This window comes from Saccoglossus kowalevskii, chromosome 15, assembly GCF_978046115.1.
Source record: "Saccoglossus kowalevskii chromosome 15, keSacKowa6.1, whole genome shotgun sequence".
In the NCBI taxonomy this organism is placed as follows: domain Eukaryota; kingdom Metazoa; phylum Hemichordata; class Enteropneusta; family Harrimaniidae; genus Saccoglossus; species Saccoglossus kowalevskii.
In genome coordinates this window covers 6,569,696-6,597,356 of record NC_140655.1, presented here as the reverse complement: position 1 = coordinate 6,597,356, position 27,661 = coordinate 6,569,696, and the positions used below count along the sequence as shown (strand labels likewise).

At 32.5% G+C, this 27,661-nt stretch overlaps 2 protein-coding genes across 4 annotated transcripts in view; one reads left to right on the top strand and one right to left on the bottom strand.

Annotated features, from left to right (window-relative positions):
* LOC102804986 (uncharacterized) overlaps positions 1-15,419 on the top strand; it is a 54,591-nt gene extending 39,172 nt beyond the window's left edge. For 2 of the 3 annotated variants that reach the window (XM_085508670.1, XM_085508669.1), the window contains 11 exons: positions 148-300; positions 2,472-2,588; positions 3,012-3,095; positions 3,950-4,024; positions 4,184-4,341; positions 5,341-5,506; positions 8,298-8,470; positions 8,808-8,972; positions 9,638-9,818; positions 10,427-10,545; positions 11,214-15,419. In XM_085508670.1, the coding sequence (XP_085364796.1) occupies positions 148-300; positions 2,472-2,588; positions 3,012-3,095; positions 3,950-4,024; positions 4,184-4,341; positions 5,341-5,506; positions 8,298-8,470; positions 8,808-8,972; positions 9,638-9,818; positions 10,427-10,545; positions 11,214-11,394 (1,572 nt within the window). In that variant the 3' untranslated portion in view covers positions 11,395-15,419. The remainder of the gene's footprint in view (positions 1-147; positions 301-2,471; positions 2,589-3,011; positions 3,096-3,949; positions 4,025-4,183; positions 4,342-5,340; positions 5,507-8,297; positions 8,471-8,807; positions 8,973-9,637; positions 9,819-10,426; positions 10,546-11,213) is intronic. The other variant, XM_085508671.1, reaches the window with a different exon arrangement.
* Positions 15,420-19,320: 3,901 nt separating this feature from the next.
* Positions 19,321-26,453, bottom strand: GABArap (GABA(A) receptor-associated protein). The gene is made up of 4 exons (NM_001171229.1): positions 26,256-26,453; positions 22,277-22,355; positions 20,781-20,899; positions 19,321-20,377 (listed from the first exon to the last, which is right to left on the bottom strand). The coding sequence occupies exons 1-4, from the start codon at positions 26,343-26,345 to the stop codon at positions 20,312-20,314; spliced, it is 354 nt and encodes a 117-aa protein (NP_001164700.1). The 5' UTR covers positions 26,346-26,453; the 3' UTR covers positions 19,321-20,311.
* Positions 26,454-27,661: the final 1,208 nt, after the last annotated feature.

Genomic DNA, 27,661 nt, shown 5'->3' with positions numbered 1-27,661 from the left:
TTCCCTTTACCATATATTCAGGAATCACCCTGAATTGATATAAATAAAACTAGCTGAAAAAATCACACAATTTTAAATAAGCTTGTTTGTTTCTTATTTATCTCCAATTTCCCTCTCTCTCTTGAAATATTAATATTACATCTGCAGGGCAAATTAGATAAATTAGTGACACAGCTACACCAAGAACTGCAGGTGGAAAAAGAGGCTAACACCAAGCGTCAAGAGTCACTATCGCAGCAACTTGAGAGAGAACGCAAGCTGGTGAAAGAGCTGCAGAGACAAATCGCTGTTAGAAATGAAGTAGGCACCTTGCATGCTGTGTGGCTTAAGTTAAATAATCCTTACCTAGGGGGTCTCTTTTGTTCTTTACTTTCATATTGCATAAAAATTTTCTAGTTTCAAATTTCGGGGTTTATGATCAAAATACTGGTTGTTACCTTTAACAGTTGACAAAATAATGAATATTTTGGCAGAAAATTTGTTTCCGAGGAATTATTCAAATTACACTTAATTGGAAATGTGTGTATACAAAATGCCTCAACATCTTTGTGATTGGCTGAGAGTTGCAAAACTACTAGAACTATGTGATTGGAAGTAGAAGAACAGCGCCCTCTATCCCCAAAATTATTCACAGTTCTCCATCAATATCACTCTATTATTCTCTATGGTTAATTGGTTATTATTATTAACTGTTAAAATTGGTTGCACTTTATAATTTATGTATTCTTTTTGTTGCATGTGCTGTGTTTGACAGCTTTTTCGTTTTCTTCATTGTTCAGTGTGTCAACATTACGAGTTTTAATGATAATTTCAATCAATTGCACCCCTGGATTAAATCCATGGACATTCCCTGCTATTTTGTGTCCTATTACATAATATAACTGAGATAATATAATGTAATACATTGTGTACAATACATAATTACATTTACAGCTGAAAGGAAATAACATTTTAATAACAGATGATTTTTAATATAGTTTTAAAAGGATTAATTTCACTATTGTATTCGTCACATTAGAAGCGCTACACTTCATGTAAAAATCATGTTAAATCATCATTATTTTGTGATTTTTATTGTTAAAATATAAAAAAGGGTATTTTGGCTTTGCATGCATTTATTTTGGGTTGTGCTTCTAATATAGCAAATACAGTATGTAAGTTCTCATGTACTTCTAGTCAATGTACCATGGTACGAGTAATTTTGAATGTTTGCAATCAAAATTACATGATGACAAAATGACCAGTTAACACTACTGGTTTGAAGATGGTACAAAAACTTACATTCACTTAGTTTTACCTTTGTTTTCTTTTCTTTTCTCCAATCAAATGAGTGTTTTGTGTTTTTTTTGCATGATAAATACTTTTTTTTTCAGTCACTGTTCTTGCAAGATTTGTTTTCTTCTCTTTTGTTATTGTGTAGACTTATTTTTACTCTCAAACTGATTTCCTAAGCCATTACATAAACATTTATGGATGCACATACATGGTTTACCATCATAAGTAGCTTCTTTGTAAAAGGACATTCTAGCCGAGAATTCACAGAGTCAGCTATGCACTCAAACACCACCACAGACACTGCTACAATTAAATGGGAATAACACTTAGGATAGAATACCCATAAGGTGCATGTAAGAATTTGTCTTTGGCTCCTCTGTGTAATCAAAAACAGTGCAAATCAATTTGCTGTTCATCCACCTCATTTTGCCTAAAGTAGAATCCATGGCGGTAGCTGACACCTGAATGTAAATACCCCACCCCACCCCACCCCAGTAATATTTATTATTACCAACTGTTTCACAGCATCACTGGTATAGAAATTGGAGAGAAAATTTTATTAAATATGATTTTGAATGCACAGTAATTTTATTAAAATGTAATCCTTGGGGAAATAATAAAGGTTAAATTGAATGTGAGGGAAACTATATAAGCACTGTAATTGTTTGAGTTTGTATTTTGATGTGATTGGACTCTAAAATAGACTGAAGAAATTTATTGAAATGGTCTTTTAGTTCTTAAATTAACGCTATGCTAGAAGTGAAACCCTATGAATAATTCATCAAACATCAACTTCCAGTTTCTGAAGACAAAAATGTATGGTGACCTCAGTTGCACTTATTCACTTTTATGTTAAATGTGATATGAACCAACGTCAGTCTAGTTTTAGGGATCATAGTGGGACAATTTTCCCGATTTGTGATTATCTGATTTTTTAAACGTAGACTGTCGCAATTTGAAAAGTCTGTAACATTATCTATGCATGTTTTGTTAATTCATAGTGGTCTTTCTATATTTCCAATCATCTGACTCACAAACTGAGGCAATGACAATCAATACTTTCTTGTGAAAAAAACTAAGTTTCACTAAAATAACTCTCATAACAAGGCACAAAATAAATAAAATGTTTTCTAAATGTTTTTATCTAGTTTTAATGACTAATTTTTTTGTTTTTATTTATTTTATTTTTTTGTTAGGAAGCTGCAAATGAAAAGCTAGAGAATGGATTGAATTCAGCAGCACGTGAAGATGAATTGAAGAAGTTCAATGAATTAGAAGCACGGAATAAACATTTGGAGGAAGAGTTGACTAAGGTATGGAGAGTAAAACACTTCAAAACAAATGAACCCTGTCAAACCTCATCTAAATTTTACAAAATTATCCAGTAATAAATTATTATTATTATACATTTGAACCATGACTGTGTTAACTGGAAACCTGTCTAAATTGAACCCTGCTTATACTAGAATTTAGTCTAACCTGTACCTTGTGTAAACAAAGAAACCTGACAAATCGGATCATTAGTCTAATCTTCCATATTTGCATTCACATCTTTAATGAATGTTCACATAAATCATTGCAATACTGTCTTTATCATTTACTATGTGACAGAGTGAATGTCTGCCCTCTATTTGCAAAGACATCTATAAAACTGCACCATTGTAAATTGCCTCAGTGATGGATGTGTTCAGTCCAGACAGATTCACTGTTTAATGTTAATACTTGTTGATATCTAGGTGTGGAACCAATTGAAAGATGTTCTTGATAAACTTACTGCGTCAGAACAAAGAAAGCATGAACTAGAACTGGAAATAGAAAGGGTAAGTTTTATGATAATTAAATATTCAAATTAGATACTGTAAACAATAGTTGTGCAAGTAGACATTTGAATTTTGTGTAAACAGACAATGTATTTAACATACTTTGTACAATTTATGGGACTCATATTGAACAATAAATTTCACTGTGTAATCTTAGGAGGTGACTCAAAGTGCATATAGTTCGTAAAATAACAGTAAAATTACAATGCTAGTAAATTTGGTATTAATTCCCATCTTGGTGAATTCTGGGTAATTATTGCATCTGATGAAGTACTGTAATGGTATAAATTATTCCTCAGGTTTTAATTTTGCTATTTTCACTGATAAGTGAAATCCGCTAAATTTAACACACATTAACAAGAGAAACAACAATAGAACTCATGTTTCACTCACTGCCAAATTTGTGAACTTAAATTCATGTGAAAATGCTCGTACATCAAAAATAGTGAAATTAAATGCCAGTGAAAAAAAATAGTTATATAGTAAAGCGGTTCACAGTAATACCTCATATGATGTCACCAGTGTAGTATGATTGTATTTGATATAAAAGTAGATTATGTAGCACTATGAACATAATGTACTTCGATCTGTTCCAAGTTTAACTTCTTCACAACCAGTTACCTCTTTTCATCAAAAATAACCTATTTATAGTCTGCACTTTTCTTCAGAAGACTGGGACAGCAAAAGATTGAGTAAAAACTGATAATTGACTCAAATGTTGTCTGTTGGCTTCAAAATTAGGCTTCATTTCCAGAAATATTGAAAAATATAAGAAAAAAAGTGCATGAAGTGATGAACTTCCACTGAGATATTATTAAATAGAATTAATGGTTTGTCTTGTATTTATTTGACAGATATCCAGAAGACATATTGATGGTGAACTCTCTGATAGTGTGTACCAGCAAAAAATAGAACTTTTAGAAAGAAAGGTAAAAGTTAAGAGTCAATACAAAGCTATTTAAAAGATTGTGCCTGATTGGCTGCAAGCAATAAAAACACTGAAATTGTTTCCAAATACAATATATAAAGATAAAAAATCCATGATGAATTTCTAAACCAGAAATAAATTTATTGAATTTCTCTAACAGATTGTAAATCTAAAACGAGATTTAGATGACGCCACAATGAGACAACAAGCAGCTGAGTTGCATCTACGTGAATCTGCTACGTTGAAAATGGATTTACAGCAAGAAAGAGATGAAGTTATTAAAATTCGAAATCAACTACAACAAGAAAAATTAGAAAGGTATTGTTTCAATTACATATTTCATGAAAACGTGGCTCATTGTACTGCATGATATGATACACAAGATGTGTTGTTAACTCAAAAATTGATACTTGTTCTGCAAATTGTGACTATATTCAATTTTACTCATAGTGAACATTTTGGGCGCCATATTTTTTTTTTCTGGCAAAATTATTTTGTAGGTGTTCTTTTTTTTCTTATAAACGTTTTGTTGATAATTTTGAACCTAATTGACATAAATCCCTTTTTGCTACGGGTCTTGATCAAAATTTTGGAAAAAAATATGAAAAAATTTATGTTAATTTATATTTTGTGAAAGGTATGGACAATTTACTTTGGCACTGAAAAGCCTACATTTGTTTGGATTGCATGATAGATCCATGTGATACATATTACTTCATGTGGATTAAGGTCGCAACATGAGTAAAATTAAATATTTATCTGTGATTGAGACATTCTTACAAGTTACTAACCATGCTACTATAACAACCTAAGTATGTATCTTAGGAAAGCTTTGATATAGGCGCATACGGTGGTACATAGCAGTACCAATGTTTGTTTTAGGATTACCTGACGATCAGTATTGCTATATTGTGTTTTTTTTACTATTTTGGAAAATATAATTTTTAACACTTCCTGTTGTGCGAATGATCTGAGAACAATACATTAGCAATGCTGTAGGTTGGAGGATTGCGTCTACATTTGTTTTCTACCCACAACCAAATAACTACAGGCGTGTTGGCGAAAATCGATTGATGGTAATGTCTGTAGTTATAGGCAAAAAAACAACTGTAATTCATTTATTCACTGTCTGCTAATTATATTGATAATTATCAAAGTTTCTGATCAATATTAAATCAACACTATCTAATGTTGATCTGAAACTCGATAGAAAACCAAAGTACTATGCGACTTTCATACTGTCTATTTAGTAGACAACATTCCTAAAAATGACAATTGTACGGTTCATAGTATTGTCATTATCTGTTAATACCACAGAGCTATGCAAGAACAGACTGCAATTGATATGAAACTTCAGCTGAATTCAGTGAAAGACAAAGAAAGTAAATTACATGAAGACAATATGAACTTACATCATAAATTATTAGACACCGAATCAAAACTATATATAACAGAAGACAGAAGTAGATCAGCTTCTGACATGGTGAGTATGGATTGACCAACCAATTTTGAAATTGCTACATGCCAAATTAACAAATTTGGATTCATGACTTTGTTCCTAATGTACTTAATTATTTAAGGGAAAACATTTTTTGTTTCTGGTTATTTATTTGCGTTGATTCAAAATCTGCACTTCAAAGCTTTTTTTTAGATTTTTGTCAGAAGTACAAAAAATAAATAAATTTTTTATAAAAAATCAAAATTTGATGGCTTACTTGCATTGATTTTAGAAAACAAATATTTCAGACACTTTCAAATTTTTTGTTTGGTGGACATGATGAGGTCACTGTCCCATTGCAGGTCAACACTACATGTATCTAGTACATGGTAACCTAGCAACTAGGATTTCCGAAAATTCTCCAATTAGAAGAGGTGTCTCAACACATTCTTAACATACTATGATCACAATGTGTACTTGAATTTGAACTTGCTTATATTAATAGTGTATGATCAAGCCATTGAACAGATGTTTTTGATATTGAATTTATAATTTAATAACTCAAATATATTTTATTTGAACAACTTTACTCTTGGATTTGCGAGTATAAAACCTCAACCAAGGTTGATTTGTGAGTATAAAACCTCAACCAAGGTTGATTTGCGAGTATAAAACCTCAACCAAGGTTGATTTGTGAGTATAAAACCTCAACCAAGGTTGATTTGTGAGTATAAAACCTCAACCAAGGTTGATTTGTGAGTATAAAACCTCAACCAAGGTTGATTTGTGAGTATAAAACCTCAACCAAGGTTGATTTGTGAGTATAAAACCTCAACCAAGGTTGATTTGTGAGTATAAAATCTCAACCAAGGTTGATTTGTGAGTATAAAACCTCAACCAAGGTTGATTTGTGAGTATAAAACCTCAACCAAGGTTGATTTGTGAGTATAAAACCTCAACCAAGGTTGATTTGTGAGTATAAAACCTCAACCAAGGTTGATTTGTGAGTATAAAATCTCAACCAAGGTTGATTTGTGAGTATAAAACCTCAACCAAGGTTGATTTGTGAGTATAAAACCTCAACCAAGGTTGATTTGTGAGTATAAAACCTCAACCAAGGTTGATTTGCGAGTATAAAACCTCAACCAAGGTTGATTTGTGAGTATAAAACCTCAACCAAGATTGATTTGTGAGTATAAAATCTCAACCAAGGTTGATTTGTGAGTATAAAACCTCAACCAAGGTTGATTTGTGAGTATAAAATCTCAACCAAGGTTGATTTGTGAGTATAAAACCTCAACCAAGGTTGATTTGTGAGTATAAAACCTCAACCAAGGTTGATTTGTGAGTATAAAACCTCAACCAAGGTTGATTTGTGAGTATAAAACCTCAACCAAGGTTGATTTGTGAGTATAAAACCTCAACCAAGGTTGATTTGTGAGTATAAAACCTCAACCAAGGTTGATTTGTGAGTATAAAACCTCAACCAAGGTTGATTTGCGAGTATAAAACCTCAACCAAGGTTGATTTGTGAGTATAAAACCTCAACCAAGGTTGATTTGTGAGTATAAAACCTCAACCAAGGTTGATTTGTGAGTATAAAACCTCAACCAAGGTTGATTTGTGAGTATAAAACCTCAACCAAGGTTGATTTGTGAGTATAAAACCTCAACCAAGGTTGATTTGTGAGTATAAAACCTCAACCAAGGTTGATTTGTGAGTATAAAACCTCAACCAAGGTTGATTTGTGAGTATAAAACCTCAACCAAGGTTGATTTGTGAGTATAAAACCTCAACCAAGGTTGATTTGTGAGTATAAAACCTCAACCAAGGTTGATTTGTGAGTATAAAACCTCAACCAAGGTTGATTTGTGAGTATAAAACCTCAACCAAGGTTGATTTGTGAGTATAAAACCTCAACCAAGGTTGATTTGCGAGTATAAAACCTCAACCAAGGTTGATTTGCGAGTATAAAATCTCAACCAAGGTTGATTTGTGAGTATAAAACCTCAACCAAGGTTGATTTGCGAGTATATAACCTCAACCAAGGTTGATTTGTGAGTATAAAACCTCAACCAAGGTTGATTTGCGAGTATATAACCTCAACCAAGGTTGATTTGTGAGTATAAAACCTCAACCAAGGTTGATTTGCGAGTATAAAACCTCAACCAAGGTTGATTTGTGAGTATAAAACCTCAACCAAGGTTGATTTGCGAGTATAAAACCTCAACCAAGGTTGATTTGTGAGTATAAAACCTCAACCAAGGTTGATTTGTGAGTATAAAACCTCAACCAAGGTTGATTTGTGAGTATAAAACCTCAACCAAGGTTGATTTGTGAGTATAAAACCTCAACCAAGGTTGATTTGCGAGTATAAAACCTCAACCAAGGTTGATTTGTGAGTATAAACCTCAACCAAGGTTGATTTGTGAGTATAAAACCTCAACCAAGGTTGATTTGTGAGTATAAAACCTCAACCAAGGTTGATTTGTGAGTATAAAACCTCAACCAAGGTTGATTTGCGAGTATAAAACCTCAACCAAGGTTGATTTGTGAGTATAAAACCTCAACCAAGGTTGATTTGTGAGTATAAAACCTCAACCAAGGTTGATTTGTGAGTATAAAACCTCAACCAAGGTTGATTTGTGAGTATAAAACCTCAACCAAGGTTGATTTGTGAGTATAAAACCTCAACCAAGGTTGATTTGTGAGTATAAAACCTCAACCAAGGTTGATTTGTGAGTATAAAACCTCAACCAAGGTTGATTTGCGAGTATAAAACCTCAACCAAGGTTAATTTTCGTGATATCACGTGTGTATGATTTATTTGATTCAGGTGCAACTCGCTGAGATGGGTAAGAAAGCGTTGATGGAACAAGTCATCAAATTACAAAAGGAAGTAGAAGTACTACAAATAGATCAGCTCAAATATGGAGAGAAGCTAGACTTTCAACTCCGAAAATATGAAGAAAAAAAAGTATACTGCAAAAATAAACTACAACATGCAAGGTAAATATGCAGTTTATTAATCCTTGTATAATGACAACCTTATTGCTAGGAATTTGATGCAAACATTATGATGATTGTAATGTCTGCTATGAAAGTTATCATGCTTACACATAATGGTTTTGATGTAGAATCCACATTATTCTTGTGTCAGTCATTTCACCACAATTAAATCACATTTAGGTGTTTCTTTTTCGGTTTAAAACAGAATGTTTTTTTTGTGATTTTTGGGGGTTTGAAAACCTCACTTTATCATCATCACATTACTGGATCAGCACAGGACAGCATAATTTAGTTATCAACTGTACCATTCATTTCCAACTTTTTCTTTTCTTTTTAGGGATGTTTTTGGAAGGCAAAAGAAGATGCTGGCCGATCATCTAAAAAACATGGAAGATGACCTCTCATTGACCAAGACACAGTTACGTAAAGAACTAGAATGGAAAAATGAAATGGAGAATACTTTACAGAAAGTATTGAAGGAAAAACGTGAACTTCTCACAAAGTATGTAGAAATGTAATATAGTATAAACCAGTTTAATCTGCCTGTCAAACTGTCATCGGAACTGCATATGCATATACTGCAGTTTTAATGTTCTTCTGTTTACTGGCTGCTCTCCAATTATATTACAGTAACCTTTTCACCACCAGTTCTCTCTTTTCATCATAAATTCACAAAATAGTCTTGTTTATAGTCTGTACATTACTTCAAAAGATTGGGACAAAAGGCAAAATTTGTTGAGTAATTTTATTCTAAAAATTGACTTTGTATGCTCTAAAATTAGGGTGCATTTCCAGAATTGTTGATTGATATAAAAGAATAGGTGCAGAAAAATTTGAGTGAGAAAGTTTGGTGGTCAAAAGGTTGAATGTACTATGGGCTACAAAATATATTTAAAACATAAACATAACTAGCTTCAGGATTGTAACATTAGATTGCTCCCCAAAAAACTTTTAACTATGACCCAACATAACATATGATTTTGACAATTGTTCAAATTGTATGCAACTGGCGTTCAGTATATTTTGTTCTACTTGCTTGATTTTGTTTCATTTTCTGCTAAGATTAAAGAGACATACCAACATTTAGCTGACCAAAGAACTAAAATACTTGAGAAGATCAACTGTTTCATTAAAAAAAAAAATATTTTCTAAATACTATTTTGATAGATTAATTGAAATAGAAGAAACACATCGAGATACAACAAATACGCTGACAACTGTAGATTATCGTGCCAGATATTTGGACCAAGAGAATGCAACTTTACAGACGAAGCTGGAATCCATGATTAGACAGAAAAATATCATGGAGAAATTACTCAAGGAATACAAACTAGAGAGGCAGAAAGAAGTAAGAAAATTTATTTTTATGATACAGTACATGAATTTGTTGATATAAGTTGGATTGCTAATCTGTAGTGTGTTAGAAGTCAGTTTTTTTGGTTTCTATGGTGATGCACGTATTGATGGTTGTCCATCCTTGTTTAGATGTTATTCAATTATTCTTTTCACCACCAGTCCCCTCTTTTCATCACAAATTAGCAAAATAGTCCCGTTTATAGTCTGCACTTTCCTTCCGAAGATTGGAACAAAAATGAAAATTGACTTAAATTTTGTCTGTTATATAGCTCTAAAATTAGAGTTCATTACCAGAAATATTGAAGAATGTAAGAAAAAATGAAGAAAAATTTGGGCGAAAAAGTGGTGAAAAGGTTAACCAAAGTCAATTATTGTCCTCATTCATAAAATAAACCTGCATAATATTTTTATGCAAATTTTTACTAAAATTCGACCAAAATTTGGTTAAAAATTATAAAAATTTAATATTAGAATAAATAGCAAAATGTTTCACTTAAAATGGATAAAATAATGATGGTGCTCAAAGAGCTAGATACTGTGTGTGTTTTGAAATTCATGATTACTCAGATATTACTAAACATTTTGTTTTGTTTTTCATAGGATATAACAAGAGCAATAACAAATAATGGGTTACTGATGTCATCACGTCCTGAAACACCAGGTAGCATATCAGGTTTTAGGCCGCCAACTGCTAGTAGTGGTATTGGTACATCATTGGCGTAAGTATAGTATTTATAAATTGTCACCTTTGTTGTCACCTGTTATCATGTTGTCTTCAACAATAAAATTGATAACACATGGATAGCATTTGAAAAGTTAGAACGTTGATTCAAGTTCATGTTTTGGATTATTACATTACTAATTTAAATAATTACTATGAATAAATGAGAATTTTTAGTTCTACAGTTCTCAAGTACCACTAGTCAGATTTCAATGAAACTTGGTACATATATGTCCCAGGGTAATGCACAGATTAGTTTAGGGTTGAAAATAATGCATATTGTTTACCTATCTCGCACATCAAAATTGGACTTAAATCATAAACTTTTTGCACAGGTGGAATAAATTACACTGCAAACCAGAGATGTACAATCATATGTAATCTTTTTGTTTTTAAACTTCAATACTATGGATCCCACCATGCATCTCAAATAGCAGACTTATATTAGTTTTCAGCCCTTCTCAATTTTTAATTAATTTTAAATATTCCGTTTTCACTGCAAGTGTCTCCAATCCTCTCAGCACACAGGAATCTTTCTCAGGCTTTTTTGATTAGGGGATATTTTTGTCATTTTTAGTAAAAATTACGTCTTAGGTTTGTTTACATAGTTTGGCGTGAATCATCACAGACAGTAGTGATTTAACTCTTAGTATGTTTTTCTTGCAGACACAGTTTCAACTCTGGTGACATTCTTAATAATCCTGATGTTGGATTGAAATCACCACCAATGGTAGATTCGTCATATCTTAACGGACTTCCTGTTACAAGGCCCTTTACTTCGTCCGGTATGAGAAACTACAATAGCTCGTTAGGGGGCAGTATGGACACTCTAGACCAACTTTATTAGAAATGGTATGCTCAGTTGTGCTCAAGGGGCATGTGCTGCAATGTTTTTAAATAGACTTGGATACTACAGTATCATGATGACTTGCAAATCAAACAGTTGATTGTGTGCATGAATCAGTGTTGGTGCTTATGACTTCCATAAAAATCTTTTTAACGTCATTGTACTTAAATTAGAGAGATTCAGTCTTCTCCACAAAGGTTATTTTAACAGAATAACCCACCAATCAACTTATAGAACCACCAACAAAACTACCAATCTATAATGTACGGTAGTAACATAAAACTTAATATAAATGGTTATATTCTAATTGCATAATGAGGCCACCTAGCTTCATGGAATAATAGCCAGCTGTTATGTCAAGTTGTAAAATAGAAAAGAATTTTTGTATGCGCCCTCAGGTCACAAAACTTTAATGTGTAAATGTCACTGTATTTACTGTCATTTTATTTTCAGTTGCAAGTCTGATCAGTTTCTTTACTGTACAGGAATATGTTGGGAAAAAAGGGATCTAGATCTGAATAGTTCTATAAGAGAAATTAAACTACAGTGAAAATAATGTATATTTTTGTATTAATGAAATTTTTGGGTTCAGTCACAGGATGTATCTAGTGTGTATAGTAATGTATACAACTTACAAATTTGAAGGTTTTATATTTATTCAATTTTATTTTTGTTCTTTTGAATTTTTATAGATTTTAATCAAAATCATTCATTCTGTAAATAGATTCTGTTTCTACATAATATTTAACGTAAAAATACAATATAAACTTTGTATCGAATATGACAGTCTTAATTCATTGTACATTTAGTTTTAATCAGTCACTATATCCAAAAAAACAGTTTTCCATTATGCTGCTTTCATGACTAAATGTTCAGAGATTCTAAGCATTATGAGTAGGATCAATGAATACTCTTGGGGAATGTGAAATTATAAAACACCATACAACCATAGAAGTAGTGTATATGAAATATGTTGAAACTGCAAATTTGGGAATTAATTCTGATACAGGCACTTTAAAAAATGTTTGACCTTTCGGTGAATTTATATGTATATATAGTAATTACTTCTATTATCTTACAATGGTTTTCACAGGTTTACCACAGTTTTCGTGCTGCATTGTGCATTTAATTTGTTTATTTTCACAAAATTTTAATTCATATGCTGTAACAACTGTGGCATTTTAACGTTGAGATTAGTGTGATTAGTTGTTTATTTCAGTTTATTGCTGGCCGTCACATTTAACCCCACCCCCTCCCAAAATGAGCATTACCGGTAATGCTTGTAAGTTGCCATATTGTTCAAAATGTTTAAATTATGTAAATTATTTATATCAAGGCTAGTGTATTGCCAGTTTATGTATATCTTTTTTTTACGGGTAGACCAGTAACTCTCAGAGTGATGGCAGAATTTAAAAAAAAAAGACTGCAAATTCATCATAGAGAGAAAAAAAATAGCACAAATCTGTTGGGTGAACCCCCCCCCCCCCCCCAAGTTTCTAATTTCCCCACCCAATCACTATGGGTTACAGTTCTTGTATATATTGCTTTAATTTCAAAGTACAGTTGAGTACAAAAACAATTAAATGCAAAATATGATGTTATAGTATAAACAAAGTAGTTTATTAGTTGAATTGTGGTGCAAAAAAACATAACTTTTGTGTCTTTGTCATATATCATTGAAATATTGTAATTTCCCAGTGCAACTTTGTGCATGTTAACTAAAAACAAATTTGTATGAAATTTGTCAGGAGTGAAATTGGTGTTCTTTGTGTGAAGATGTTCTGTGCTTCCGTCCTTTTTTATTTATCAGTACTAATGTTTTATATATTTACATTCATCAAGGGTTTATAAGATTAGGCTATACAAGAGTGAAATATGCCATGAAGATAACAAATTGAAGAAGTCACACAATTTGCGATATATATAATCACAAAAACTTTTTGAGAAATTCTAATGCAAATTAGTGAGTCTGCAAAAAACTGGTCTGTGTTCATCTCAGACTGTTTTGTTGGTGTTCTTGCAGATCTAAAAAATGTGTAAGGGTTTGCATTTTTTAAAGTGACAAAAATCTCACTCATTTTTGATTACGCAATTGAATGTTTCCATGCAACCACTGTGTTCTGTGAAGCTATTGGTTAAAACTGTCAAACCTTTCCAAGCAACCAATGTGTTCTGTGATGCTATTGGTTAGAACTGTCAAACCTTTCTAAGCAACCAATGTGTTCTGTGAAGCTATTGGTTAAAACTGTCAAACCTTTCCAAGCAACCAATGTGTTCTGTGATGCTATTGGTTAGAACTGTCAAACCTTTCTAAGCAACCAATGTGTTCTGTGATGCTATTGGTTAGAACTGTCAAACCTTTCTAAGCAACCAATGTGTTCTGTGATGCTATTGGTTAGAACTGTCAAACCTTTCCAAGCAACCAATGTGTTCTGTGATGCTATTGGTTAGAACTGTCAAACCTTTCCAAGCAACCAATGTGTTCTGTGATGCTATTGGTTAGAACTGTCAAACCTTTCCAAGCAACCAATGTGTTCTGTGATGCTATTGGTTAAAACTACCTTTGATTGAAGTGCACAAAACAGGATCACATTCAAAATTATGCAAATCGTGAGAGTTCACTTCTCGTGAGATCTTTATCGCATAACATCGTATTTGATCATGGCAGTTGCAAACCATTATTTTATAAATCCTTGTATTTATACACATTAATCCAAACCACCATACTGCGCTATATGTTTCAAGTATCCCTTACAATATTGTAGAATAACAATTTGATTTTAACCCTTTGAATACCGAAACATCCCTTTCTAACATTTTGTAAATTATGTATTTAATTATAAAATACTTTGTTAATTTTGGACAAAATGAATAAATGATTACTATAAAATATATTTTCCCAGTAGAAATGCTTGCAAAACACTATTCCTATAAATAGCACTCTCTAGTGGTAGAGTGCTTCAAAATGAGGCAAAGTCATTTATATCGACAACTTTGTTTGTTTGTTTGGTCATTCATCATCCAGAATATAGTAAAATTTCTCCAAAACATCTAGATTGATGGACGACTACAGATCAAAACAATGTTTTGAATGGCACTGATTTGTGTCACCAATTTCATCCATAGAAGCATTTGCCCAGTTTGTCGGGAAAGTATTTGATGTGCTTTGGGAATAGTTTTCACGAAAGTCTTTTTCAGAACTGCAGTCAGTCTGTATATACTGCTACAACATTTTGTGATTTATCTTGATTTTCAAAATTCATGAAGATTTTCTTCAAAGAATGTGCTTGTAGTTATTTTTGAATGTGTTTAAATTGTCATAACTTGGTGCATTTGTTTGATACATTGTAAATATATATTTTCAGTCTTTATTTTACCATAAAAATAGAAGCCTAATTTATTTTCATATTTTAAGCTTACTGTCAATTGCAAATTTTTCCAAATGTTTTCACAGCAAACCACAATAAAACTGTGGTTCCTGTAATGCCTTAACCGTTTCATTAGCATTAGTCATTTTGGCACCTTTTACGAAATAAACCCAACAAATTTGTTTTTCCAAAACTTTGATCAGGATATGGAGCTAATTTGGAATTATCAAGGCAGCATATCAAATTGGTTCAAAATTTGTTAACAAAAATATCAAAAAAATACCATTAAAACATGTCAAATGCTGGACTAATATTTCAGTGAAAAAGGGTTCAACTACATTCAAACCAATTTTTTTTCAATGGATTTTTTTTCAGTTTTTTCACCCCTTGATAGAAAAAATAATTTCAAGTGAAAATAAAGCATTCAACAGTATTCAACTTTGACAGTACATAAAGAATATGCAAATTATTTGGAAGTTTATGTAAAAATATATTTTATAAAAGTGTCATGGTCGCAAAGCAAGTGTTTGTATGTTCATTTGGGAGAGGGAAATGATCATTTCAAAATAAGTATATAATATTGGAAAATATTTTTGTATATATGAAGCTTTTGTCTCATGTCTGTAAAACAATAAATATGTATATATTGAGAATTTGTATATTTGGTTACGTGGTATTATTTGCAAAGTATTGAGGTTATTCTCTGCTAATATTGACCCTGAGAAAAGGGATGAGTGTGAAAAGTAACAGTGGAAAGCACACATTTTCGGTTTTTACACTGATATCATATGTACTAATTATTCCATTTCAATGGAACTTGGTACATTGATGCTCTAAAAAATGCACAGACCTGTTCAGTTCTGGGTTAAATAATTCATGTTTTGGTTCTGTGACAGTACTTATCTTAATTCAATGAATCTTGGTACATATGTATATATCTAACAAAATGTGATGATCTAATTACTTTTAGGTTTATTTACATCTATAATAATAATTTACTTTTCAGCCTTCCACTAAGTTAGTTGGGATTACTCATCTCATTGTGATTAAATTTTGTACATGTGCGTTCTGAAACTATATCAGACTTAAATCTATGCATAATAATTTGTATAATAATTCATTTGGTTCATTGAGGTAATCCACAAATATTAGTTTAATGATAAACATGCATATTGATTATCCGTTATTAGCCCATCTCGGATATCTAAAAAAATCAGATTTAAATTGAAATCATCACAGAGCTGCCCTGGAATTAATTTGACTAAAAACCAAGGATCTATTTTTTGTATTATAAATTTTAATAATGTTGTGCATCATAAATAGCATATTGAATATTATATTGCCAAGCTTCTCGTATGAAAAGCAAATCTTAAATTTTAAATTAATTTTATTATTGTGTCCCTAATACTTCACAGCAAACAGGAGATCCAAGCTTTCTTTGATTATGTTCGATATGAAAAAGTTGTGGAATACTGTAGAATACTTTATTTTCGCTTGGAATTGAAAATAAAATCAAGCGAATATACTTTTTTTCCTATATTCCACATTAAACTCATCAGAAATCAGTGAAAATAAATTCCATACAAAATGCCCAAAAAGCCTTTTCAGCGAAAATTAATTCCAGCGAAAATAAAGTATTCCACAGTATATTATTGAGTTTTAATTATTTGTGAAACAGTAGATTTTCACCCTACATTTGCATCAAGGTGTAGTCAAAATGACCCTTAGATAATTTGTTTATATCTGAAATTTCCCGTTAATCTACGAGGAGGGGTAGTATAACGAAGTTACGGTATACTGCGAATTTGACGAGTTTTGCACGGCTTATTTTAAATCCTGTGGTCATGGCGGATGTTTACAGCGCTATTGTGTAAATCGCAATTCTAAACCAGGTGTAGTCAACCGCAATTATCAGCCGTGCTCATTGGCTATAACAGATGTGTTGAAAAGCTAGAGCCAATCGGCATTTACTCAGCAGAGTTTGTGTTGTTTAACAATAGAATCCACCAACAGTGGACTTTATTGTATTACCATAACCAACACTGATTGGACCACGTAGAATTGCATATAAAACATTCGATCACGTGAATTTGGTGCTTATTTGTGAGAACAGTATAGCACGTTGTTGGGTGAACTCCGGAGATCCGCCAGAATCATGTCCGCTCAAGAATTTGCTGCTCCGGAAATTGACTGGGATTTGGAAAACTGGTTGTCCCAAATTGATGTGGACGACGCCGAGGACTTTAAACTGAGCGATATTCAAAAAGAATTCCGTTTTTTGCCTCCAGTTGACAGCAAACAAGTCACCGAATACCAGCAGTCACGCAGACAACTCGCAGCGCTACAAAATGGGGCGTCAAAACATGGAATGAGTGGAAAGAGCAAAGCAGATGACTGATATCGCTGGGATAAAACGTTATCATACTGGGCATTCAGGAAAGTTACGTATTAGAATTTGCACTTTAGTAATGCAATGTTCGATTTCCCCGCTGACGAGAAATAGTCATAACTTTATGTCGAAAATAATCACTACTCGTTAACTCCATTTTTTCATGCAAACTGTTTGGTGGAATACCATTTAAATATTATATTCACTGGCACGATATGTCGGATTCATTTCACGCGATAAAGATTTAATGCAAACGGCTTTGGCGTGTTTTAAAAAAGCTGAACGATTGAACGTACTATAACAATATATTGATATTTTACATTGCTATGAGGTGGACTGTTACAAGCTATTGTACTTTCATATTGATACATTGTATTTTAATTAAACAGGTTACACAGGCAACCACGCTGTTCCGGCAAAATTTCGACGAGCAGCTAATAGCAGAAAGAACGGGTCACTCCAGTCTAGCAATTAGAAGCTACAAGTGTCCGTGAATTTTGTAAAAGGAAATATGAAACTTGAAATACGTTTTTAAAATGTATCGTATAATCGTCATTACGTATTTAAATAATTAAATGAAAATTCCACCTTGTTCTTTGTTTTCATTCAGTGGCCACCTGTTATGTTAATCAGCTTTTCACTCCTGTTGTGCTCATGAATATTTAAATTAACCCATTCATTATTAACAGTCCTGGCTTGTTAATCTATTGATAAAACAGTACCGTTAACAAGAATGCATAATTAATTAGGTTGAAACTGTCCGCTAAAGAAAGTAAGAAACATAGTTAGAACAATGGGGACGAGACAAAAAGTAGTATAACAGTAAATACTATAAGGTTTTAAACTTGACAATGTTCAATTGTGAACAAAAAAAAGCGTGATAACATCTCAATTAACACTTCAATACATAAAATACAACAAACAATAAGTTTTAACATTTTTATTAACTTTCTTTGACAATAACAACTATTTTTGTTGTTTACTAGACTATCCACTATCATAATACATATTTAAAGCAGAGATCGGACCAACTTTCACCAACATTTGTGGTCTGTTGAATAATGAATTCTAGATTGCTTCTGATGACTCTGGCTTCAACTAAACAATCAAGACAAGATCCAATCTCTACCTTAAAATAGATTAATACTGCATGATGCATGTTTGGTATATTTCCTATTTTGGATGAAACTTGGTTATAAAACCAAAATGTTAAGTAAAATACCACTATGCTGAAAGAAACCAACCAAACTTAAAACAAAATTGTAATTTAGGACATGTGCACACCCAAGAAAAAAAAATGCACAATATGTTAAATATTCGTGTCACTTACTGATTCCAATAAATTTGACCATGCGAAATAAAAGTGAGTTTGGAAAGTCACATTATCTCTATTAGCAGTGCGTAAAATTAAAGGACCATTTGATATGCACATATTAGAAGTAATGTATACACTGATTACAAATGCATACTATGATAGAATGTTGATTAGATTTGCTTGCTTTCTTTGAATAAAAACGAAGGTAAAATCTGAAATACATGTTGTGCAGTGTTCAGAAATGAGAGAATGCAAAAAAACAAATGACTTACATCACTTGCAAAGTTATATTTCATGGTCTGCAATTTGCAACTCATGTGACTAAACAAAGCAGATGACACTTTCTTTCCTGTCAAATGTCATCGTATATCATGCTAATATATTACCGGTAGTACAGTATCTGTCCTAATCTGGCTAGTCACGTAACGTCAACGTCACTTGAGCGCACATGCAAGGGATACAAGTTGCTTGTTTCGTTGTAATCATTCCATTTCATTTCTCACGTTTGCCGTTTTCAGGTATTCCTAATTATTTTTATCCTTGAAAAAACAGATTTTCAAGCCAAGTCAAGTTGATCACATACTATTTTTCCACTTTAAGTTTTTTGTTTAATACCCGGTAAATGAGTGAAAATATTTTACATGGTTGACATGTCATTTATGCTTGTTTGTCTTGACAGAACCCTCCTTAAACATTCTTGTCTATTGTGTTATTCATTTCACCACTATATGTAGACCTTGACATATTGCTAATAGAGCAAATACTAGTCAATTTTAAAAATATAATGTGGCAACACACATACACTAACATAGATACAACAAGTGTTGAACAAAAAATGCATGCTGAAAACAGTCTTTGATTACAATAAATTATTTTATCAAGGCAGATTTACTGATGAAAAGAAAAAATTAACACAGCAATACCTACAAAAACATGTTTACCAAAATACAAGGCATCTTACAAGCAGTGCTTGATTGTAGATTACCAAAAAATTCGCAACTAAAAGCAATCATTCAAAAGAAAAGGGTTATAAAATTAATATAAGACAATTTTGCTTCAAAGTGAATCATTTCTACAAAATAATTTAAAGATTAATTATTTTAAGCTTCTTAAAGTTAGTTTGAAAGCATTCATTGAGATTTATCAGGGTCTTGGGATTATTATGCGACATATTTAATAGTCTGAATTTGCATGAATTGGAAAATATACAACAACTGTTTGAATTACAATATTTTTCAACTAGTGAACAATTTGCCATCTCATTTCATTGTTACGTTCTAACTTTCTTTGCTAACATTTTTGAATAGTAACCCACGCAAATTCAGAGAGATACGATTCTGTTACAAATTACTACAATAATGAAAATCCTCCTGAATCTCATTTATTCCCCAGCAATGCATACAAATTAAGATTATTTAGAGTGTCACATAATAACCCCAAGACCCTGAATAAACCTTTATAAACGCACTCAGAACTTTAAAATATCAGTTATCACTCATCACATGCATCAAATTTACTGTTACATATATCATATAGGGCCGTATCAACCAATATACTGTGTAGCTAATTCCAAATTTTGTTTTTTAGTAAAATAAGCATATGGCTTTTAAAGATACGATAACGAGGAAAAAAAACTTGGACATTATAATTTAAAACAGTGTCACCATCTCTTGTTCACAAGAGAACACAGTTCAAGCAAAAGTATAGAAATTCCCACTTAATATGTTATTTTATTCTTGCCCATATAAAATTGTATCTTATATACAGCAACATAATATTATGACGTTACATAGATCGAGTTGAGTGGCAGATTATCTGTTGTAAATAGTAATTCCGGGATGACGTTTATGCACCATACACACTTTCATCGCTGTAAGCAATGTAAAGGAAAAAGTCTTCCTCGTGGTGTTCCTGTTGAAAGAAATTAAAAATTAAATTTAATTGAATGTCACAATTATACAAGTGTGTACAAATTATAATATAACCCAATATATTTAAATGTATAGGATAAAACCCCTACCACCCCCGATTATTAACATTTTTCTTTCTTTCATCTCTCCAAAAATTTAAATCATTTGTCAGTCTATTATACAACTATTTTCATGGTAAAGATATTTTGATAAGCCTGTTCAGCGTAAAGAGTAAAAAGCAAATCATACTACAACATCACACCTTACACTTAAATATTTACAAAATCCAAGAAATTAGGAGCAAACTTACAACTTATTGCAAACACCTGGTGATACGACCAGTAATAATTGACTTGGCAAAGTATTACTTTGGTCATAATAAATAAATTAGAAATGTAGTTCACCTGATAAAGCTGTCCCATCGTTGCACTAGTTGGAGGAATAACATTGTTTACAAAGAAAAACAACGCATCTTCTGGTCGCAGTTGAATTCGTTTTCTAATCAAGAAATAGAACTGTCCAACTGTAAGAAAAATTGTCAAAATTACAGATAGTTATAAAATTGATAGAACTACATTACTAGTATGTAAGACACCATATTTGCTTGATTAATGCACTTAATTAATGTAATTAACAGGGTGTGTTTAAACACAGTCTGTCTGCATATAAGCATAATCAAATATATACGATAAAATTAACCAAACTGATATTTATTATATAACGGGGGCAGTCATTCATCTTGAATATGAATTGAAACTATATAAAGAGACAAGTTGAGAAACAGGTTTTTCATATTCCTACAATTTAGACAAAAAAATAACAAATTTTCACAACTAAACGATCTCGTGGGATAACATTAAGCCAACCGCTAACAAAATTCAACCAAATTCGTTGTTTATGTGTGGAAAAATCCATTGCATATGAACGTCTCATCACACGAAGAACCTGCAACACTTTCCTGGAGCACTTGAAACCGGTATCATCATTCAATGCAAGTACTCAATCAGTGACAGTCTTGCAGTAGGTTTATAAAATTACCCCTGAAATACATTTTCAAAAATTACCAAAAATACAATTTTTGGAAGATCAACTATGAAATCTATGCAGGTCAACTATACCGATAGATTTGATATATATTTGAGTTATCGCGCCCACAATAGAAGTTTATAACACCAATGCCGCCTTAGTCGCAGACATTCCCTTAACTTCATCACAGACAAGCCAAACTGTATGATGTTCAAACCAATTTTAAACTAGTAAACACAGGGTACTATCAGGTGACTTGACCTATACTTTCATCCTAAAGCTTCACTGGGGTCTCACTACTATTTGATGATCTTAATGAAGACAATTTGTAAAAATTAATCAATGATTCGCCTTATACTGAAACACTACAGGCCGAACAAATAGGAAGCAAAAACAATCGTCAAATGGTCGCTAAAATATCGTTGAGGGAGAGAGTCACATGACTTGTTTTTGCCCTTCAAATAGTGTACCATTCTCTATCATCATCATATCTATCATTCCACTGACATCTGTAACCATGGCAATTGAGAAAGTAGATGTGATGGCGACTAAGAATGGGACATGATTTGGAAGGCAAAAACAAAGTTGCATGACTCTCTTACTCTCAACGATGTCTTGCTGGGCATTTGCAAAAAAAAGGTCTATACACCTATATGATTGATCTCAAAGTGCATCTTTAATATTTTGCAAACAGCTAGAAATGGACTTTTGCTTTTAGTCTTCTATGTGGTGCATGTATTATGCATGTACCGGTAATTCCCAATGTGTATTCATTTAATAACACAAAAATATTTTTAGCTCAGAATAAATGGATTAAAAAAAACAATGAAAATGGTGACAGGATATATTATTGCTAGGGGCTAGGTTCACATACCTGTAAGGTCTGATGGCACCAAGTACTTTTTTTTGTCAAGATCTCCAATACGAGCTTTTGCTGCTTTCTCAACAATTACCTGAAGGAGACAAGTTTAGATTAAATAACACGTTTTCATTCACAAATATTCTCTCCATACATTGATACGGCAGCATTAACATGCATTGTAATATTACAGAAACAGAAATTCTGAGACATTTAAGTGAACTAGCATATATGTATAGTGTGACTTCTGGTATGCACATCACATGTATTTGTCAGTAATTTTATAAAAAACTAAGATTTAATGTGATGCACATTTGTAATTGCACGCACATGATCAAAGTTTTGTTTACAGTTTAAATGTTGAGATATTCAAAAGCAAAACTCAATTTTATTATATGATTTAACATTACTATAACAGGTCTCATGAAAGCTGTCGAGTGTATTGTTTAGACACCACACCTCTTAGCCTTTGTGCCACAGTTTCAATAATTTTTAGATGTTGGCCTTGAATTTGAGTGCCAAAAATTTACAAATTATAAACAATTACTACCGTATATTGAATAATTACCAAGGACAACAATTATCTACAATCATTTTCTATATATTATATATATATATATATATATATATATATATATATCAGCCTTAGCAGCTGGCAAGTACGCATACCTAATTTTTACAAAATAGAATAATTAAAATTACATCCTTGTAATGACTGACAGATATGTGTTATAAAGACTCAGGTGTTGATAAGACATGTTTTGAATATTATTAGTCAAATCGTTTGCAGTGAATTTGAGACAGAATTCATTCTTTAAACCAGAGATCGTCTTCTGCTACAGGTAAAGTAACTGTAAAATGGTACTGATCAGGCAAGGGTTATTACTGGAGCTGGTCATGTGACTTATGAGTGATCTGGCATGGCAGCAGACAGAATAAATTAGATTGTCCAAAGACAATTAGATTGTCGCCATGCATACAGAAATTACACCAGAAAAAAAATACTTTTATATTAAAAAAATTTTAAAAAAAGTATTTATATTTTGACCACAACTATATTTTGGCTTTCAATTTTTATTTTTAGACTTGATCAATAATTCAATGCACCTACATTTTTCAATGTGAGAAATATACATATACCTCTTATGGTGGGAATATGCATATATAGTTTATTATAATACAAACATTTGCAGATCAGTATATATATATATAATGAATACAAAAACAACAGGACTTCAGTTTGTTGCTATCTTCATAAAACTCACATTTTTTTTTTCTATTTTTTTTTATGTAGAAAGAATTTTTATAGAATTTTTAGAATAAGTAGCAGTCTGACATAAAATGTGGGACCAGGTCTAAGGAAGACTATAAATCAACATACCTTGATGGCCCCCTGTAAATCTAAGTGCAGGGTTCTCCACGGTTTGAAAATTAAACAGGGCGCGCCAATGTGAAGTGGGCGTGGCACATTTGTAACATGCATCATTGGCAAGGATGTTGAAAAATAGAAACCAAAAAATCTATTAATCTACATATTATTACATATGCATAATATATATTTATTATTACAAAATGAATAGGAATTTTGAAGAGCTATTATTAAGTAAACGTCAGCACGTACAATCAGCTGATTTTAGCTGCACGATTCCTCAAGCGGCGACATCAGTTGTTTACAAGTAATGATCGCGTCCAGAAAAAACGTAACAAGTTTGTTAATTTATTTTCCCAAATAGATACATACATGCTTTATTTAATTATTAGCAAAAATTTATATTGATGATTTATATTTATTTGGACGAAGCAAAATAAAATATATGTCGCACAAACGTTCGTAATTGGTTCATTAAAAAACTTACATGAATGGCACCAAAAACCAAGGTGATCAAACGAAATAAAATATACACAATAGAAGATTTTCGATCTGCAGTTAACAGTTACTATCAAACATAATAGAATTAGGTATAAAAAAACAAAATACATATTTAAAAGAATAATTTTCATTCGAATCGAAAGTTTGTTGATGTCTGCTTCGTTGAAAACAGCTATGACCCGGAAACAGTTCATTTTACTGTGTGCACCCTGATACTATGTAACAATGCTTTTGATTGGCCAAAGCCACGCATTGACGCGAAAAACAACCAATCAGAATATTTGTTCCAAAAGAACACAAGTAAATTAATTTCTTCCACTTATGATGCGAGTTGAAAGCATGGCCGTTTTACCGGGGTTTTTAAATCGTGATTTAAAGAAAATTCAACTTTAAATAGTGACATTTACATGTTCAAGCAAGCATTCGTGTGGACTTCTTGGTGATCAGCAATGTCTGTGATGGTACGTCGGCTGCGCTGGTCGTTTACCGATCATGCAAGTGCATAGCTGCCCGGTTGCTGCCTTTGTTCCACTCGGCGGTGACGATGTTGCCGCTACCTAGTCACGGCGTGAACTTGGGTTTAACCATAGACCTTATGTTTAACGAATGGTTTTACCGATAACGATTTTATATATTTGACGTCACCCTGGCAGTAAAAATATGGATACGGTAATGCACTTTTCTGGGCCACATGTTCATTTTTAATCGTGTTGAAAAAACTTGTAACTTTTTGTTTGGTGGTGTTATCACCTCACGGTGACCTGCTACGATAACAAATCGGAATTTTCACAGTTGCACCTTAAAACAATGAACCAGTTACCCTGAGCACGATGAATCATCTTCGGAAGACAATGAGTGTTGGCAGGGCGCACAGGAAATATAACAGGGCGCTGACAATTTAAACAGGGCGCCAATTTCAGATAACAGGGCGCGGCGCCCTGTAAAAACCCCTCGTGGAGAACCCTGAAGTGTTTCAGAGGTTTTACTAAAACTCCCCTTTTGACATACTGAACAAAATAATAATTAGTGTGCAATTGTCTATGCCTAAGCAAGCTACTAGTTCAGACGGTGTGTAGACAAGCTGACTAACATACAATATGTGTTGCCAATGGCTGTTAAAGGCTCGTGTTTTTATGCAGAATAAATAAAGATCATATAGTATTATATTTTTAGGGATTAAAGTTCAATGGAAAACAAATTACAAACATTGATATACTGTAGATGTATATTACAGCATGACTTGGGCCTCAGGAGATGTTACAACAATTGACAGCAGGGAAAAAGTACTACTAATTCAGTTGATATTTGTACCTGATCACTTTAGAATAAGGAATCATTATACAATAATAAACAAAGCCAAAATAAACATTTTCAGACACAAACCTGACAAAACTACACAACATATGGGTAATTAAAAACACTAGGAAGCCATTTTGAATTAATAATACTGTGAAGGTTGCTGCAGATTTACATACTTGAATTTTATGCTAATGAGCTTAGATTTGTTATGTTTGTGAAAATAATTGTATTATCAATTAAATAACTAATTAAGTAATAATTATTTGATTATCCGAAAATGTAAATTTGTCTGTTTAGTTTACATGGGCGTTGTTGTCAACAACCTACATTTTCGAGGTCAATAGACGAAAGTAAACAAAGCCTAAAAGGTCACTGTGAAGAACTTGGATCAAAACATGGTGATCAAAAACAAAACAATAACGCATTATTAAGACAATTATTATGCTTTTGTCGTTAAAAAAATCAGAGTAAACAAGAATTCAAAACTGATATCGCATAATAAGATTTGACAAAACTCGTGAGTAAGGTTGGCAACGAAAAAATAGACCCGATGTAAAATTGTCATCATCGTCATGCCATTATTACAAGTGGTGCCAGCTGAGGTTCGCGAGAATAAATCTTGCGTCACACACAGAAACATTTTGCAAAAGAAAAGAACAAACAAAAATGTAGATGTATTTGAAGTAGAAAATGTAGATGCATGAGGGCAAAGACACAAGAAGGTATAGCATGTATGATCTCGTTAATCGAGTAATAAATGCACCAGCTTCCGTGTTGAAAACGGGGCTGTTCTGTAGTTCTATGGAACCAAAGGTCGCAACTTACAGGCACTCTGTCGGGGTACTTCTTCCTAATTTTCTCGCCCTCCTGTCTCCTTTTCTCGAATGGATGTTCTTCTTTGTATTCCCACTTCATGACTGAATGATAGTAAAATCAAAACAGGTACTTGCAGAGATTATTTAAAGGTAAAACGGCACAAATCAGCCAATGCAGTCTTCCAAATTGGTAAAATGTCAATAATGGCGAACGTCGATTGTTTATGTTTACATTCAAGATATCCTTCCGCTGGGTAACACTATTTGGTACAGTTCTAAGTAAGTCGGGCATCACAAATTTGTAAATGATATTTTAATGATATAGTGGTTATTTTCAACGATTTCTGTAGGATATGTTTGTTCATATGTCCATATAGTTCGTTTATTGTTGGAACTACGTTAAAGCCAAATTGTACCGCGTATTGATATTCAGTCATATGACTATTATTCCTGCGCAACGCAACGTCATTGGAAACTCCAGTCACGAGTCTATTAATAACAATTACGTCATGTATAAGGTCTACCAGAACACAGCAGAAATACTGTATCTGTATCTGTGTTTAATGCTTTTTTTATTTAAATCAATCAGAAAACAAAACAAAATCATAATATCTTGAACATAGGAAGGGGCCATAATAGAGATCATGGGATGATTTAAGACAGGTTGAATAAAAATGAATGTAGCCGCGTAATTCAACGAATATACTATTACGTGTTATATTATCAGTAACTTCTGTCCAAGTTGGCACTGAGTTTGAAGCAATTATTAGGTTGTATTCGCTCCAACCTTCACTAATCATATGAAGAATCTGTATTTGTACTTAAAGACCACTGGCCCATTTTAACAAAATAAATGGAAAAATAAATACACAACTATTCTTTCCTGGGGTCAAAGGTCACCTCATGTTAATACATTCTTGTCTCAGAATTTGTGCTTTATGTAAACATTGTTAGTTTTGGGATTATTTGGTCAGAGTTATAAAACGAAGTGGAGTTCATCCTCTTTTTCAAGAGATTCATATGTTTTCTCTGATATGCCTCTTGTCCCACAAATCTACCCTGCTCTATTTCTAGCCTATGACTAGAGCACCTGATACAAGCAAGAGCACTTTTTAATTTATCAACTTCTACACAATTAATATACTTCTGGGTTAAATGAAGTTTTGATGTTTTGATATGACCGCAGCTTTTCTTTTGAACAAACATCCACCCTCCCCATCACTCTTGCTTAAATACTAGTATATCAGATGCTCTGGTCATACATAGGTGTAAGAATGCATCAAAATCTCCTGGTCCCTGCCATAGCCATACCTCCCCAAACCCGTGCACAGATAATATATATTTTACTTTTGTTGTCCAAGATTCCCTATCATTATTATCAAGTGAAATAACCAAAACATATGCTTGTCTAGTGAC

Bases quoted from the DNA above. Each gene is read 5' to 3' on its own strand.
- GABArap (NM_001171229.1), bottom strand. From the start codon at position 26,345: ATGAAGTGGGAATACAAAGAAGAACATCCATTCGAGAAAAGGAGACAG. The intron at 22,356-26,255 runs GTAAGTTGCGAC...TGTCTCCTTCAG, and splicing joins AGTACCCCGACAGAGTGCCT to GTAATTGTTGAGAAAGCAGC. The intron at 20,900-22,276 runs GTATGTGAACCT...TTTTTCTTACAG, and splicing joins GGTGCCATCAGACCTTACAG to TTGGACAGTTCTATTTCTTG.